At 36.6% G+C, this 13,625-nt stretch overlaps 2 protein-coding genes and 1 non-coding gene across 7 annotated transcripts; 1 reads left to right on the plus strand and 2 right to left on the minus strand.

Moving 5' to 3' along the window:
- Nucleotides 1-1,005: 1,005 nt before the first annotated feature.
- On the minus strand, nucleotides 1,006-1,104 carry LOC113764305. Its single transcript, XR_003467579.1, has one exon. It is a non-coding gene; the product is annotated as a U6 spliceosomal RNA (small nuclear RNA).
- A 1,276-nt stretch (nucleotides 1,105-2,380) lies between these two features.
- On the plus strand, nucleotides 2,381-6,283 carry LOC113764185. 5 transcript variants are annotated; one of them, XM_027308268.1, is made up of 4 exons: nucleotides 2,381-2,605; nucleotides 2,799-2,911; nucleotides 4,816-5,015; nucleotides 5,682-6,283. In XM_027308268.1, exons 2-4 carry the CDS (start codon nucleotides 2,819-2,821, stop codon nucleotides 5,935-5,937), a joined length of 549 nt encoding a protein of 182 aa, XP_027164069.1. In that variant the 5' UTR covers nucleotides 2,381-2,605; nucleotides 2,799-2,818; the 3' UTR covers nucleotides 5,938-6,283. The 5 variants fall into 5 exon arrangements, with proteins under 5 accessions (XP_027164069.1, XP_027164070.1, XP_027164072.1 ...); XM_027308269.1 differs by having other exon boundaries at nucleotides 2,807-2,911; XM_027308271.1 differs by having other exon boundaries at nucleotides 2,403-2,470.
- A 3,553-nt stretch (nucleotides 6,284-9,836) lies between these two features.
- Nucleotides 9,837-11,398, minus strand: LOC113763570 (dof zinc finger protein DOF1.4-like). The gene has a single exon (XM_027307407.1). It carries the CDS (start codon nucleotides 10,989-10,991, stop codon nucleotides 10,077-10,079), a length of 915 nt encoding a protein of 304 aa, XP_027163208.1. The 5' UTR covers nucleotides 10,992-11,398; the 3' UTR covers nucleotides 9,837-10,076.
- Nucleotides 11,399-13,625: the final 2,227 nt, after the last annotated feature.

Here is a 13,625-nt window from a genome sequence, read left to right on the forward strand (position 1 = left end):
GGGTTTGAAATTAGATCCTCAATTTTGCCCCAAAAAAAAAAAGGGCATAACAAACTTGGTGAGTGAATTTAGAAACTTATAATAATAAACTAGGCGAGTGAGTTTAGAAACTTCGACCGAAATTTGGAACAAAACCTTGTTCTAAAAAACTTTAAATAAAAAAAAAAAATTACAGGTGTGAATTTGGGAACTTCGACAGCAAAGTTTCTACAATATGAAACTTGGTCACTCTAATTACAGACTAATTACTAAAACAAAAGGAATGGCAAGATTTGCATTTTGGTTCAATGATCGATCTTCAATCACATGTGCCTACTTCATTTGTTTGAGAAAGAGGGCGGTGAGCTGATGCTTTATGGGTGGTTTGTCACATGAACATGATGATCGTCAAGATCTATAGCCTATTTAATTTGCTCAGTTTCCCCCAACTCCCAAGCGCCTTTGTCATATGACAAGAAGACAATTTATTGCTTCATATATAGTCTTAACTACAAAGATTTAGTTCGAAAACTACTACATGTATACCCGCCTTAGTCCTTGAAAACATCCAAAGCATTTCGTGATGAGAACAATATTGGAAAAAATTATCATACAACTTCTTTTTTTTTACACAAGAAATAAAAAAGTATAAAAAAGTTTCAACCTCTACATGCATGTGTTTACAAAACAGACAGTATACATACTTGTTTGCATTGCATGCAAGATGATTTTCCCTCGTCGATAGGGATGACTACAAGAATCTCCATCAGCAGGTCACATCACTATGGCAATTCCATGTAGTACTATTTATTTGCTATGCAGAATGAGAGGTAAAACTAAATATTTAAAAAATTTGAAAAGTCTCCGTGTTTATCCTTTTTTTTTTTTTTAGGAGTATCCCGCAGAGTGGATCTCGCAGACAATCCCACCCTCCACAACTTGCTGGCAGCAAGGTTCAAAGTTCAAACTACGAACCTAAGGCTCCATCTTCAGCAACCTCAACCACCAGACCAAGCCCGAAGGGCAAAAAATTTGGACCATTTCTCGATTTGTGCGTGCCATCCTTGCGCAGGGCCATGCTAATCCTTTTCTCTTAGTATGGATATTATATACTACAAGCTTTATTTCTATTTCCCTACTAGTTCTTTTGTGTTATATTAGTAGGAAATGCATTCCTAAATTACTTTCAGTCCTCCATTTCTAAAATTTTGTATTTTGAGTCCTCGAACACAGTAATTTCTTACACGTAGTACATAAGTTTATAATAATCGTACAAGTACATAAGGGATTGGCTTAATTTTTGTTAAAATCAAAATTATGGTGGCATTGACAATTGCAGAATTAAGGCAACCACAAAACATTCATTTTTCATCCAACAATTTCCCAAATAAATTAGAATGAAAACAATGTGTTCAATTTAATATTTGAAGCTTAAAAAGTCGAAAGAATATATATATAGTTTGTTTTCAAGAGGCATTTGTTCTTAATGGTGAATTTTCACTTTAAGTGTAAGATGTCAAAAATTAAGAGGGGGGAACATAAAAGAAGAAAAGGAATTTTACAAAAGTTTAGAATGTGTAATTTTGCGACATGATTAAAATCCTTAAAACTTTTTCCAGCCTATTTTATAATTTTCAATAGATGAGGAACTTCCAAGCCCCCCAATAACTGCATAGATATTTAATTCTTGCTTGATCTTTAACTTGAAATATTTTTGGTCGACACTGTGGCATTTTCAATATTCGTGAATTAGAATACATCATTCTAAATTTTGCTGTTTATGAAATTTTTTCTATTGTATGAGAAGGGTTTTAAGTCTTTTTAAAAAAAAAAAATTGAAATAGTGCCTCCTGTAATTGCGAAGTAATTAATGGGAGTTTTGTGAATTTAAATAATAAATGAAAACTAACATTTGATAAAAGTGAAACTAAAATATGGACTCTGAAATATGAAGCTGTTAAATTTTTGAATTGTTAGGTATTGAAATATTAATATTTGAATCTATTCTACATTAAGTGATAAGTAAACAGCTTATCACTTGTTATTTTGAGTAAGTATATTCTATTTTTTGTGATCAAACAAGCCTAAACATCACTTTTAAGATGTTGTATTTTTTTTTATCAAACACAAGATCTGAACCATTAAATTTAAGTATTAAATTGAATTATGGAAGTACATTTGGGGCACCCATTAAAAATTCTCGGAAATAAAAAGCGACCAACTGAAGTCACAGAAGGCCTGGATTCCTCCGCGCACTTAACGTGTTCGGGCCGGGTTGGGGCGCCGGGCCCGGATCGCAGGGGATTAGTCGGGTTCCGTAAGAATTGATCCGGACACCCCTGTGTCGACCCAAAAAAAAAAAAAAAAGTCACAGAAGGCCTCAAGTCCTGACTCCTGAAGAAGCACGCTAAGTTTAAACGATAGCTCATTCAATCGAATCATTAATATTTGATAATTAAACGACAAGAAGTAATACACTACTACTGAAGCGGTAAGTGCATTAAGTTTATTCCGCTCTTACAAGAATCCAAGAAAGTCTCCTCCCCTCCCAGAATTCCAAGAAACCTCCTCCGTCGTTACTTTACTTCTTCCTTAATCAACAAAAGATTTTTTTTGGTTATTTCCGGTAAGTACTCAGTCCACAGTATATATCTGGTCTATAATATCTTCTTCAATTTCCAGACACACAGACACCTAGTAATATTGGTGGGTTTTTTTTTTCTCCTTTTTTGGCCCCCTGTGGGATTTTTTATGCTTGCTTTTCTGTAACGCTTTTAATACTTTTGTTTAACTTTTGCGGTGTTGATATTGAATTGAAGTGATATAGGCTATTGTTAAGATGGCTTCTTCAACGCTTTTGCTGTTGGTGGTGTTTATTATTGATTTGATAGCTTTTGCACTTGCTGTTGCTGCTGAGCAAAGAAGGGCTTCTGTAAGTTTATTCCCAGACTTCTAATTTGCCTTCTTCTATGCCAATTTAGAGTGGTAGATGGAACTCTTTTTTCTTGATTATAGCTTGAGGTTTTTGGTTAGAGCTGCTGGCAGAAAGTTGCAATTTTGTTTTGGTTCGTGATCTGCTAATATTTAATTGCAATTTTGATAAAGGCCTGTTGAATTTTCATGTGCATCAGAAATAGAATCCAAGTCTGTCTGCTGTTCTCGAGTTTAATGAATTTCCCATTTTAGGTATTCAGGTAGCTAATTTTACAGTATAACCATTCACGTTCAGTGTTGTGGATGTGATATGGAAATATGTATTGAGCATGAGCATTCTAGCAATAAATCACGGTAGGCCTAATGCGAAAAATTATAGTTTGTGGTCTTCATCTCCATATTGTCTTTGCGTGTCTTTGCATATCGTAGATTTGTGTGTCTCTAGTTCTGCAGGTCTCAGTGTGATAAGAAATTTTGATGTCATTTATGTAAGACCCAACTGACACATAACATATTGTATACATTTCATGAAGGTCTCCATGTAAAAACTGCTTTTTTTTTTTGGTCTCTGATATAACTATAGAAAGGGCATTCATTGATTAGATAGAAACGTATGTGCCCCAATAACTGAAGATTCAATGAAAATCAAAAGAGAAAATATTATAGAGATTGAAGGGCTTGAGACCAAGGTTCAGTAGGGGCTTCCAATGGTTGGGAAATTTCCTAAAAAAAAAAAAGGATTAGGCAAGAATGACTGCAAACGATGCTTTATAGGTGTTTACCATAGGAGGAGTGCAAACTGGTTAAGCCATTCAGGAAACTGTAGTCTGTTTTTTTGGCCACCCCAACCCTGGTTTTACAAAGAAGAGATTCAGTGATTGTGTATAGGAAGCCTGAAATGTGAAAAAACTTGGAAGACAACATGCATCAGTGAAGTGATGGAGATTATTGTCCTCTTCTCTGACTATTGTTCACTGTGTATAAAGTGCTTGTGCTAGTGTGATGGTTGTGACTATAATTGCCTGGGCATGAAGGCCATGTCAATGCCCTTTCAAAAATCCACATGGAGTCTTTTGTGCAGGGTAGGATTTAAGACTTAATTGACGGAAATAATTAAAGAGATAAGCGTTTGATATCTTCTCTGCATGTTCGGATTGCCCTCATCAAAGTCAGGTAAGGGACCTGTAGAGCCGGATGGTCTACCTGAAGCCAGCCTCTCACTAGTTGCTTCATTTCTTAACCTGACTCTTCTCTCATCTGTCACTCCCAAATTTACCTTAGTCAAGGCTGATGTAGAGAAGCAAAGGGGGAATTGTAAACATTTGTGGAATTCACCAAGAAACAGTTTGCAATCTAAAATTGAATTGTTCAGTATCTAAATTTTAAAATGGTAGTGCATGAACACAAGTTTTTTATCAGATCCTCCAATATAGCAACTAGTATCAAATTGCTTGCATCATAAGCAGTGGCTTTTATTACTAATTGTCTCGGAAGGTGCACCATTTTAACCATTTGAATTACCTTAAGGTCGCTATTTAACAGACCATCCTTGAAAAGAGTGATAGCATAAAGCTGGAATAATTGTGTTGAATTGAGGGAGTTATCTTTGCTTACTGTAGTGCCAATTAATAGGCATCAAATTTGAACTTTTTTCCCCCCATTTTTTGGCCTCAAAATATCCTTAAACACTCCACAAACTTGTTATCCAGAAATTGATAACGAATACCAGAAACACCTTTACATCTAGAATTGGACTTCTATTAAGCTTAATTACTTATATATCTCAACTGTTGTAGCTCAGTAAATGATATTGCACTGGAGAAGTAATCAGTTATTTCTTTATAGAAAGATTGGCTCAAATTAGAGCACTATAACAATTCATGTGCCTCACTTTTCTGGCAGGCAACAACTACCACGGATGCTACTTCAAACTATTGCGTCTATGAATCAGATGTTGCTACTGGCTTGGGTGTGGGGTCACTGCTGTGCCTTCTGGCAAGTCAACTACTTGTGATGTTTGCAAGTCGATGCTTGTGTTGTGGCAGGGCACTACGACCTGGCCGTCCAAGGACCTGGGCAATTGTCCTATTTATAACCTGCTGGTATGTTCTGTTAAATATTACTCTTCCTGCTCTTCATGTTTGCTTAAGATGGCCATTTTGTACTCTCACCCATGGCGTTGTTAGTTTTACTTGGAAAGCTGCACTTAAAGCCAAGCCCAGGCAAGCTCTGACACAGTCAGGGGTGGGTTAAGCAAATCTGACTTGAGCATCCACTTCACGCTTTGTCTTTTTTTGTCCTGAATATTGAGATTGAGCTAACTCAGATTTATATTTAATAAACTCAAGTTTGGCTTGAGTTCTGTAATATTTCTTTCTGTTACTTTTCCCGGATGTCTTCTTTTGCATTCTTATAAACCCCCAACTTTTTATGTTTCAACAACAAGAAACCCTAATGGGCTTATGATGTGTGCATAGCACATAATATTTGCACTCTAAAATAGAGAAGGAATTCATTAGTGAAATTGTGAATAGACATGCTTAATTTTGTATTAAGTTATGTTTTAGCTTGGAATTATATTGCTTAAACGTGAATCACTTGTAAAATGATACTTAACTTGATTCAAGCTCATTAGTCTTCAAATCAAGCCCCAGCAATTTGATTAAAGCTCTCTTTGATCTCAACCCGACTTGCATCTTTTATTTTCATGAAGAAAATGGAATTTTTTCCTGGATTTGGATAAATGGCGGTGCATTCTTGGTTTTCAGGTTGACCTTTTTTATTGCTGAAGTGTGCTTGCTAGCTGGTTCTGTGAAAAATGCCTACCATACCAAGTACAGAACTATTCTGTCTCAGAACCCTCCTTCCTGCGAGACATTGAGAAAGGGGGTCTTTGGGGCTGCGGCTGCATTGATTGTTTTCACTGGCGTACTCTCTGAGCTCTACTACGTGAGTTATTCAAGGGCTGATGATGGATACCTCCCTAATGTTAGGGATGCTGGCATAAGGATGGGGGCCTTATAACAAGAGACCACCAACATTACTAGAGATAATTTTATTAGAAAACTGAAGTACGATGGATGGTGCTTTAATGTTCTAGGATTTGTTGGGTTCTCATCTGTAAATTGTGGTGCTATTCTGAAATGGAGGTGCGTATATGTACGAAAACAGTTGCCCCTCCTGTTCCTTCTAACCTCTCTAATGTCTTGTTCTGCCACAGTTCCACATGTTTGCCTTTTTCTTCTTGTCCTTTCTTTTATTTTCTCTATATAATTCTTGGTGGAGCGGTACAGACGTTGCTCCTCCGGCATCGAGGTTAATGTCATTTCCAACTCAGCTCAAATGGTTGGAGTCTCTCTGGTCTTTATAATCCCTTGCAGTAGTCAGAATGGCATTAAGCAGTGAAATAAATTCCCAAAAGCAGTTTGGCTTCTTCTTCATTGGTATGCATTTAACGCGCACGAAGTTTCAGTCTTACGAACTTTTGGAGAGGCCAATGCAATTTACCTAAAAGTTTTATAAAGGGGTCCTGGCCCTTTATTCTTGTGATATTTGTCCTGATAATAAAGACATGCTCGTTTATGAACATGCACTGGACTTGTCAAATTTATTTTCCCTTTTCAAATGATAAGTTTGAATTTTTTTTAAAATTTCCTACCAATTGCTTGTATTATTGTAAAAATCAAAGAGATAATTTCGAAAACTCACCCTTGATGTCTGATAGTATCACTGACCTTTTCTCGGGTTTCAAAAATATCACCAATCTCTCCTAAAACCAATTTTTTCTAACCATGTTAGCCCAAAGTCAGAAAAAAAAAAAATCATAAAGTAATCATTTAAGGAGAGAGATGATATTTTGATTCTAACTCTGCACTTTTGTGTTGACCCACGCTGAATTTTCTACCAAGTTGATTTATAATAGAGGGTAGGCATAAAAGGACTAAAAATGTGGGGGGGTTTAAATGCAAACAAAGTAATGGTTAGAATACGATTCTTTTTTATTTTTTTGGAAAATTTTCTACCTAAAATTTATCAAAATTAATTAGATTAATTTCATGTAAGGTTGGCAATGCAGGGCCAAAAAAGTCGGGCCGAGGCGGGGGAGGGGGAGAAAGGAGGGGCTTTTAAGTATAAGATTAATTGTTAAACCACAATTTTTTATGAATTTCAATCTTTTTCTATTCTAATTAGTTGGCCTAGATAATTATTAGAATTGCAAGGATAATGCAACACAAGATTAGCATGGAATGAAAGTTTGGGGAAGGTGGTTCGAGTGCAAAAGTAATGGTTAGAATAGCCATTTTCTATTGATCTCGATTTTTTTTCTTCCATTTTTTTTAGCCTAAATAAGTGTTAGGATAGAGAATATTGTAATATAATGTTGACATAGGAGAAACCAAAAAGTGGAGGTTTTAGTACAAAAGTAATTGTAGGAATTTTTTTTTTTTTTGGTCCATCAATTTTGATTCTTTCTCCAGATCGTTTGTGCCTAAATAATCGCTAGAAGAGTAAGGAAGACTGGTGTCTTTGGATCCCACCTCTGTAGTAGGGGAAGTAAGCGTAGTTCTGAAACTTTAGGGATGCTAAATGATATTGTTCAAAATCTTGGGGATGCTTTTTGAAATTATCCCAAAATCAAAAGACTGGACTGTAGTTTTGACAACTACCTTTGGAAGTTTGGAAAATGTCTCCTTAGCGGAGAAGAAATTAGTAAGGCTCCAAATTTCCAATATCTGCTTTCAAGTGCAGAGGCGTGGTGCAGAGAGTTGCGCCTTCAATTGCAGCTGGAGGTATGATTTCTCTAATTTTGCCCCTGCAGCTATTGAAAAAGAAAGCGACATAGCATAAAGTGAGAAACAATTAAATTATAGCTAGAAATCACACCACGTATTAATTGAACACATGTTGAGGAGATCCAACTCAAGCCTTTTAAGTAAGTTAGGAAAGTTAAAAGAGAACGGTTTATTGTCAAGAAGATTTTGATCTAGTGATTAAGATTGAAATTTCAAAATTTAGAGGTTTTGAATTTCAATCCTTGTATTCCTCCTTACTTCTTAAATGCCATCCCTCCCTACTAGGAAAAAAAAAATTAGAAAACCCGGCAGTTGTTTTTTTCTGGTCAAGTTAAGTCATCACCACAAATCTAGCAATTTTTTTTGGTTAAGTTTTTAGTACTTTTCTAATTTGGTAGTTTTGAGTATTGTTTTAAGTTATTTCCCGTGTATTTTTTTTTATTTACAGTCGATTTAGTAGCTTGAGTATCATTTGAAGTTATTTGTTGAATATTTGTGACTTACAGTTTTTTATTATAAATCGGGCGTCTAATTGTTATATTTAGTTAAGAAGTGTGAAATTTTTTTCTGACGCAAGGGGTGTCCGGGTCAATCCTTACGGGGCCCGACTAATCCCCCTGCGCTCTGGGAGAGGAGGCCCCACTCCACACCGAAGACATAAACAACGGACTCGAACCCTGATTGTGAGGTAAGTGATCATACCCCAAAGAGGGGGCCATTGGAGTGAGGTCAGTAAACCACATTATTCAACAGTATCTTGACTTCTCCTAGTCAATTACAAAGGCATTTTTTGAGCTGTGGGTTAATTAAATTTCTATATCTACCAACGGGTCTCACCACCACAAATTCACAATACATAGATGAGGTTAAAAAAGATCTTTTTACTTTCAAAAGAAATTTATATTCTTTGTCAACAAATAAAAAAACTTGAAAAGAACCAAATACAGGAAAAAAAAGTGTGAACACTTTTAATAGGTAGCTTTTTTAATTAACATTTTGCTTATAAAATACTACTTTCTTTTATTTATCATCCAAATGAATTGAAGGAAGACTAATGTGCATTTAGCCAAACTACTAAATTTAAACTAAACCCAATGTTAAAGAAGAAATAGGAAATAAATTTTTAAAAGCCTACTAATATTTCAAGTAAGAAAGTAGCTGGATTCAAGCTTAATTTATTCAAAATGAATGTCATATAGTTGGGTGGAACATTCGACTTTTTAAGGAAAAGAACATATTGATGAACTTTGTAATAGAACTGTTGTACAGCAAGCTTAAACAACATCAATTTCTTAGAATCTCCAACGTGATCATTTAGCTAGCCCTTCTAGCAACCATCCAAATGTTAATCTCTGTTGTTATTTGGCTTGGGAAAAACCTTCAGCAAAGGGACAAAGGAAGGAGAAAGAAGAACGGCGACTTTATATTGGTTCTCTTAGTAAAACCAAACCCAAAGGAAGGAAGAAAAAATAATACATGCCTTTCCCATATACGCAACAACCGAAGGATGAGTTTATAATCAGGATACACTCGTATTTATTGATTTCTTATAGCAATTTTAATTTCAAATGAGGTGAAAATCAGGACTAAGATCTTCATTGCCATGTCCATGAATTTTAAATTAATGTGAGATTTCAAAGTTTATATTGTTGCTTTATCAAATTCCTAGAGAAGCCTTTCTTCAAGGGGGTAATACATGCTATTTGACTTGAATTGTATAGTCTTTCAAGCACTAAATCGAATTTAATTATTAGTGCATTAAAAATATGAGTGAAAAAAAATACTCATGAGTGAACGTGAAGCAGGTAGCGTTTATTACTAGTAGTTTAGAACTATTCTCTTCATTAATTGAACTCCATCTAGATTATGAAAGCATATCATGTATTTTTGCAAGAATCTTCCATCAAATCTAGTCATCCCCACCCAGCTCGACAAAGACCCCATTCATCTCTTCCCCTGTGCCTGTCGAGTCCAATTCCTGTTCCATTCCATAAGAACAACTTGTGGCTGAGAAACATAACCCTCGAAAGAAGCAATTTTTATTAAACATTCTCTTATCAATGAAGAGAAAAAAAGAGCTTAATGCTCATATTTATAACCATGAAGCTGATAATAAAAGAACAGCTTCAAAGATCATAGTAAAAATTTTGATCCCAGATAGAAGAAAGCCACCGAAAAAACAAACAAAAAACACACCTTACATCTCACTATAGAGTTAAGCATTGAGCACTGGTTCAACTCTGTATAGAATGTTATGACCGAAATTAGGGACAGATTATGTACATTAATTCATCCGCCAAACATGATGAGATCTGAATCGAAACAACAAATACAGATGATTCCTTTTGTTATCAATTTGTTTGTTGTCCTTCAGGGCTTAATCTCTATATCATCCCACGGAATATTGAGGTCAGCCGAAACCAATGGATCCATATCATTCCAATTCCAGTAGTTTGGCATTTCGGCCAGGGTACTGCTGGTATTTGTTGTCTGACCTTGCCACGATGACTGAGAAAAAACACCAGCACTCGTTGTAGATGGAGTGACTGTAGTAACTGTTGATGATTCCAGATGATCAAGCTCCGCAGTATAATCATAAGCGTTATTCAGGGATAAATTGGAGCAAGGAAATGAGCATGGGATTGTATCAAAAGGGCTTAAGCTAGAGAATGAAAATTGTAAACTATGACGATCTTGAGGCAGCGATAGCATTGGACCAGTAATAGCATTGCTCATCGAAGTCTTGCTGGTGAAGGCATTGATTGGATCATGCTGGACTGAAGAAGAACTGCTAATCAAGGCCTGGTAAAGAATATCAGAAATATTTTTCTGGTCATTAATAGTGGCTAGAGGAGAATTATGACAATTTCGCTGGCTCTGAGCAAGATTGGCATAATTCCTGTTACTACTGCCGCCGCCAACAATGGCAGTATTGGTGGTGGTGATGGCAGTGGTGGTCGTGGCAGCATTTGCTGTTTTCAGGCGCTTGTTTTTGCGACCACCGCCAACGGGCACATTACGAAGAGTCCCTCCATTAGTCCAGTGCCTCTTACAAGCTTTGCAAAAATGGCGAGGTTGAGACTTGTTGTAATTGTTGTAGTAACAAAACTTAGTATTCGAGGAACCACACCTTGGACACTTCAAAGGCTCTGATTGCTGTTGCTGATTCTGTTGTTGCCTTTTCGCTGGAGGGGGTTTCGGCAACTCCACCGCGCCAGAATCCAACAAAGTTTGGTTCCAATCCAGTGGATGATCACTCGAAACCTGTTTAGTATTTAATCCCATCTTTACTTTCACGCAAAGAATCCAAGGAATTAATGCAGGTAAGAAAAACAAAAGAGAATTCCACTAAATTTGATTGCTTTCACTGTTAATGTCTATGCATATGATCAAACAAATTCTAGCTAGCTAGCCCCTTTGGATGGTGGTGCAAGAAGAGAGAGGAACCTGAAGAGGACAAGAAGTATCAAATTGTTTTGCTCAAGGCAAAGGGAGTGCGGCTGTGATTGTGAAGATATAAGAAATTGGCAGACAAGGCAAAGTAGAATGAAATTCTTAGGAAGGCAATGAGAAGCGAGCATGTCTGAGATTCTCTTTATCTGTCTATCTATTTCTAGTTCTCTACTAGTACTAGAACTGCCTATCTATCTCTCTCTTTCTACCAATCTACCTGTAAAACAATGATAACAAGAAGAGGGAGGGAGGGACTAGGGAGAGAGATCTATAAATCTATACCTCTATTTTCCCGATAAACTTCAATGGTCCAAGAGGGTTTTGATTGATCCTATGTGGGTTGTTGGGGTCCTCGTGTCAACTATATATATATAAAATTCCACCCCCCACTATATCTATATAAAATTTCCTTACATATTCTTTTCTCTCCTTAAAAGAAAAACACACATTCAAATAAAGAAAACGCACACCAATGTAAACATTCCATCCTCTATGGTGGGCTGAGTGTGGTTACTTCGCCCCTAAGTTGAGGGTGGCAAGCAAGAATGGACACGGAATGAATCTTGGCCGTTGATAGTGCATTTCCATATAGGGAAAAATGGAATGCATGCATGTAAATTGAAAGATACAACTCGGAGGTTGTTTTGAGGTAAAAAAAAAGAAATGAGTTTCCATGTGGAATATATGAAGGTATTCGATTCAATAACATTTAATCTTGTGGGGTTCCAAAGTTGACAGAAAGAGATGTATAGTGGCGTAGAAAGAGAGACTGATCGTATTGTTTCATGCAGTCTTTTTTAGCACACACAAATGTAGGGATGAAGAAAGAATGGTCGGTGTAATTAATTGTCTGCTGTTCTATAACCATTCATGGTGGTGATTGATGATGATGATGATTAACTCTAAATCATATAGTGAGAGAGAGGTTAATTAAGTAAAGGTGTTGGAGCCTTGGGGTGTAAACCAGTTGTCACTCACCACGTGATTCCTCGTGGGGGCGGCCAATTTTTACAAACTTTTTAACCTATCTATAACAGATTCTCGCTCGCTCTGTACTCTGTACTCTGTAGTAGTAACATTTAGATTTTCATAAGTGGAAAATTTTTCTTGTTAATGCTCGCTCCCTAGACATACATACAATACAAGGGAGGACAAAACTTCTATACAGCGTACTAGTCAAAATTATTCTTTTATTCGATTCATGTCTATAGGCGGTAAGTAGCTAGTCCAACATTATGGCGGCAGACTCACCATTTTCAATAATTGCGGTGAAGAAAAATCTATGCACCTAAAAGATGTAATTCTTGCGGGTGCTCATAGGCTTGGCTGTTCATCTGATCTGATCCACCGGACTGAAAATCTATGCCACAGGCCACCAAGGACGGACCATCCGCCGTATAATCTTCAGCCTCTGAACTGTATCTGAGTCTTATCAGTTTGATTAAATTCTTTGGCGTTGTCGTTTGCATTTCAACCATGAAATCATTTTAACAGCAATATGCTCAAAATTGTCTCAGAAATAGTCACCGGACAAACTGCTAGCAAACATCCGGAATTGACATGTAAGGTTGATGATGGTGTACGGCCAGAATTGAAATTTGATACAGGTGCTAGCTACCCGGAATTGACACCAGAGTCACCAAGAAAATGATGATGACGATGGAAACCTTCGTGTTCAGTCTTGTGGTGGAGGTAGCCAGCAGTCTTGTGGTACGTACTGGCTAAGATTATTGTTAATTTGATTTTGCAGTGGACAAAAGCTAGCCAGTGTCAAATCGTAAATCTTTTCACTTTCGCCTCATATTGATCTCGCAGAAGGACTTAAAATGCTTATCGTTCATGCTCAAAAGTTCACTTTGATTAGACTTTTGGGATATATTAATTTATCAGGAGACGGACTCTGAACAAAAACTTGCGCTGCATCAATATTAATACTACTACTTATTCTCATCCAACTTCTTTTGTTACCGGCCGGTGTTCGTTTAGCTGACAAGGAGAAAACAACCCAAGTTCATAAAATGCCAACAAAATGTCCTTGACTACTTTACCCAATCAATCAGAAAGGAGGAGCAGCAGCAGAGCAATAGATGTTCCAGATAACAAAATCAGGAGGAAATCAAATAGGTCGGTGGGTTAGGTAAAGCCACTTTACGGGTAAGATGCCTCTCCCTAATGCTAATAGTAGTACGTATTAAAAGACCAAACAGAATATTTGTCGGACAACCTGCTGCTGCTAAAAATATAAATATAATTAATGGCTTCCTCGCTCTTTATAATTAAGTGTGGCTTCACTTCACTTCTTTATTAATTAAGCATATATATATAATACTAATCAAAGTCCAACATCGACATGGAGTTGGAATCCCACGTTAGTGAATAAATAAACAATTCTCCACAAAGTATTTGAGTTCACACATCATTCTATATATCCAACTAATCAAGTCAAAATCTTCGTGTAACCATGCG

Source organism: Coffea eugenioides, chromosome 2 (genome assembly GCF_003713205.1).
Source record: "Coffea eugenioides isolate CCC68of chromosome 2, Ceug_1.0, whole genome shotgun sequence".
Lineage (NCBI taxonomy): Eukaryota > Viridiplantae > Streptophyta > Magnoliopsida > Gentianales > Rubiaceae > Coffea > Coffea eugenioides.

Coding starts and splice junctions, on each gene's coding strand:
- LOC113764185 (XM_027308268.1), top strand. CDS start 2,819: ATGGCTTCTTCAACGCTTTTGCTGTTGGTGGTGTTTATTATTGATTTG. Junction 2,912..4,815: donor CTGAGCAAAGAAGGGCTTCT/GTAAGTTTATTC, acceptor CTTTTCTGGCAG/GCAACAACTACCACGGATGC. Junction 5,016..5,681: donor GTCCTATTTATAACCTGCTG/GTATGTTCTGTT, acceptor CTTGGTTTTCAG/GTTGACCTTTTTTATTGCTG.
- LOC113763570 (XM_027307407.1), bottom strand. CDS start 10,991: ATGGGATTAAATACTAAACAGGTTTCGAGTGATCATCCACTGGATTGG.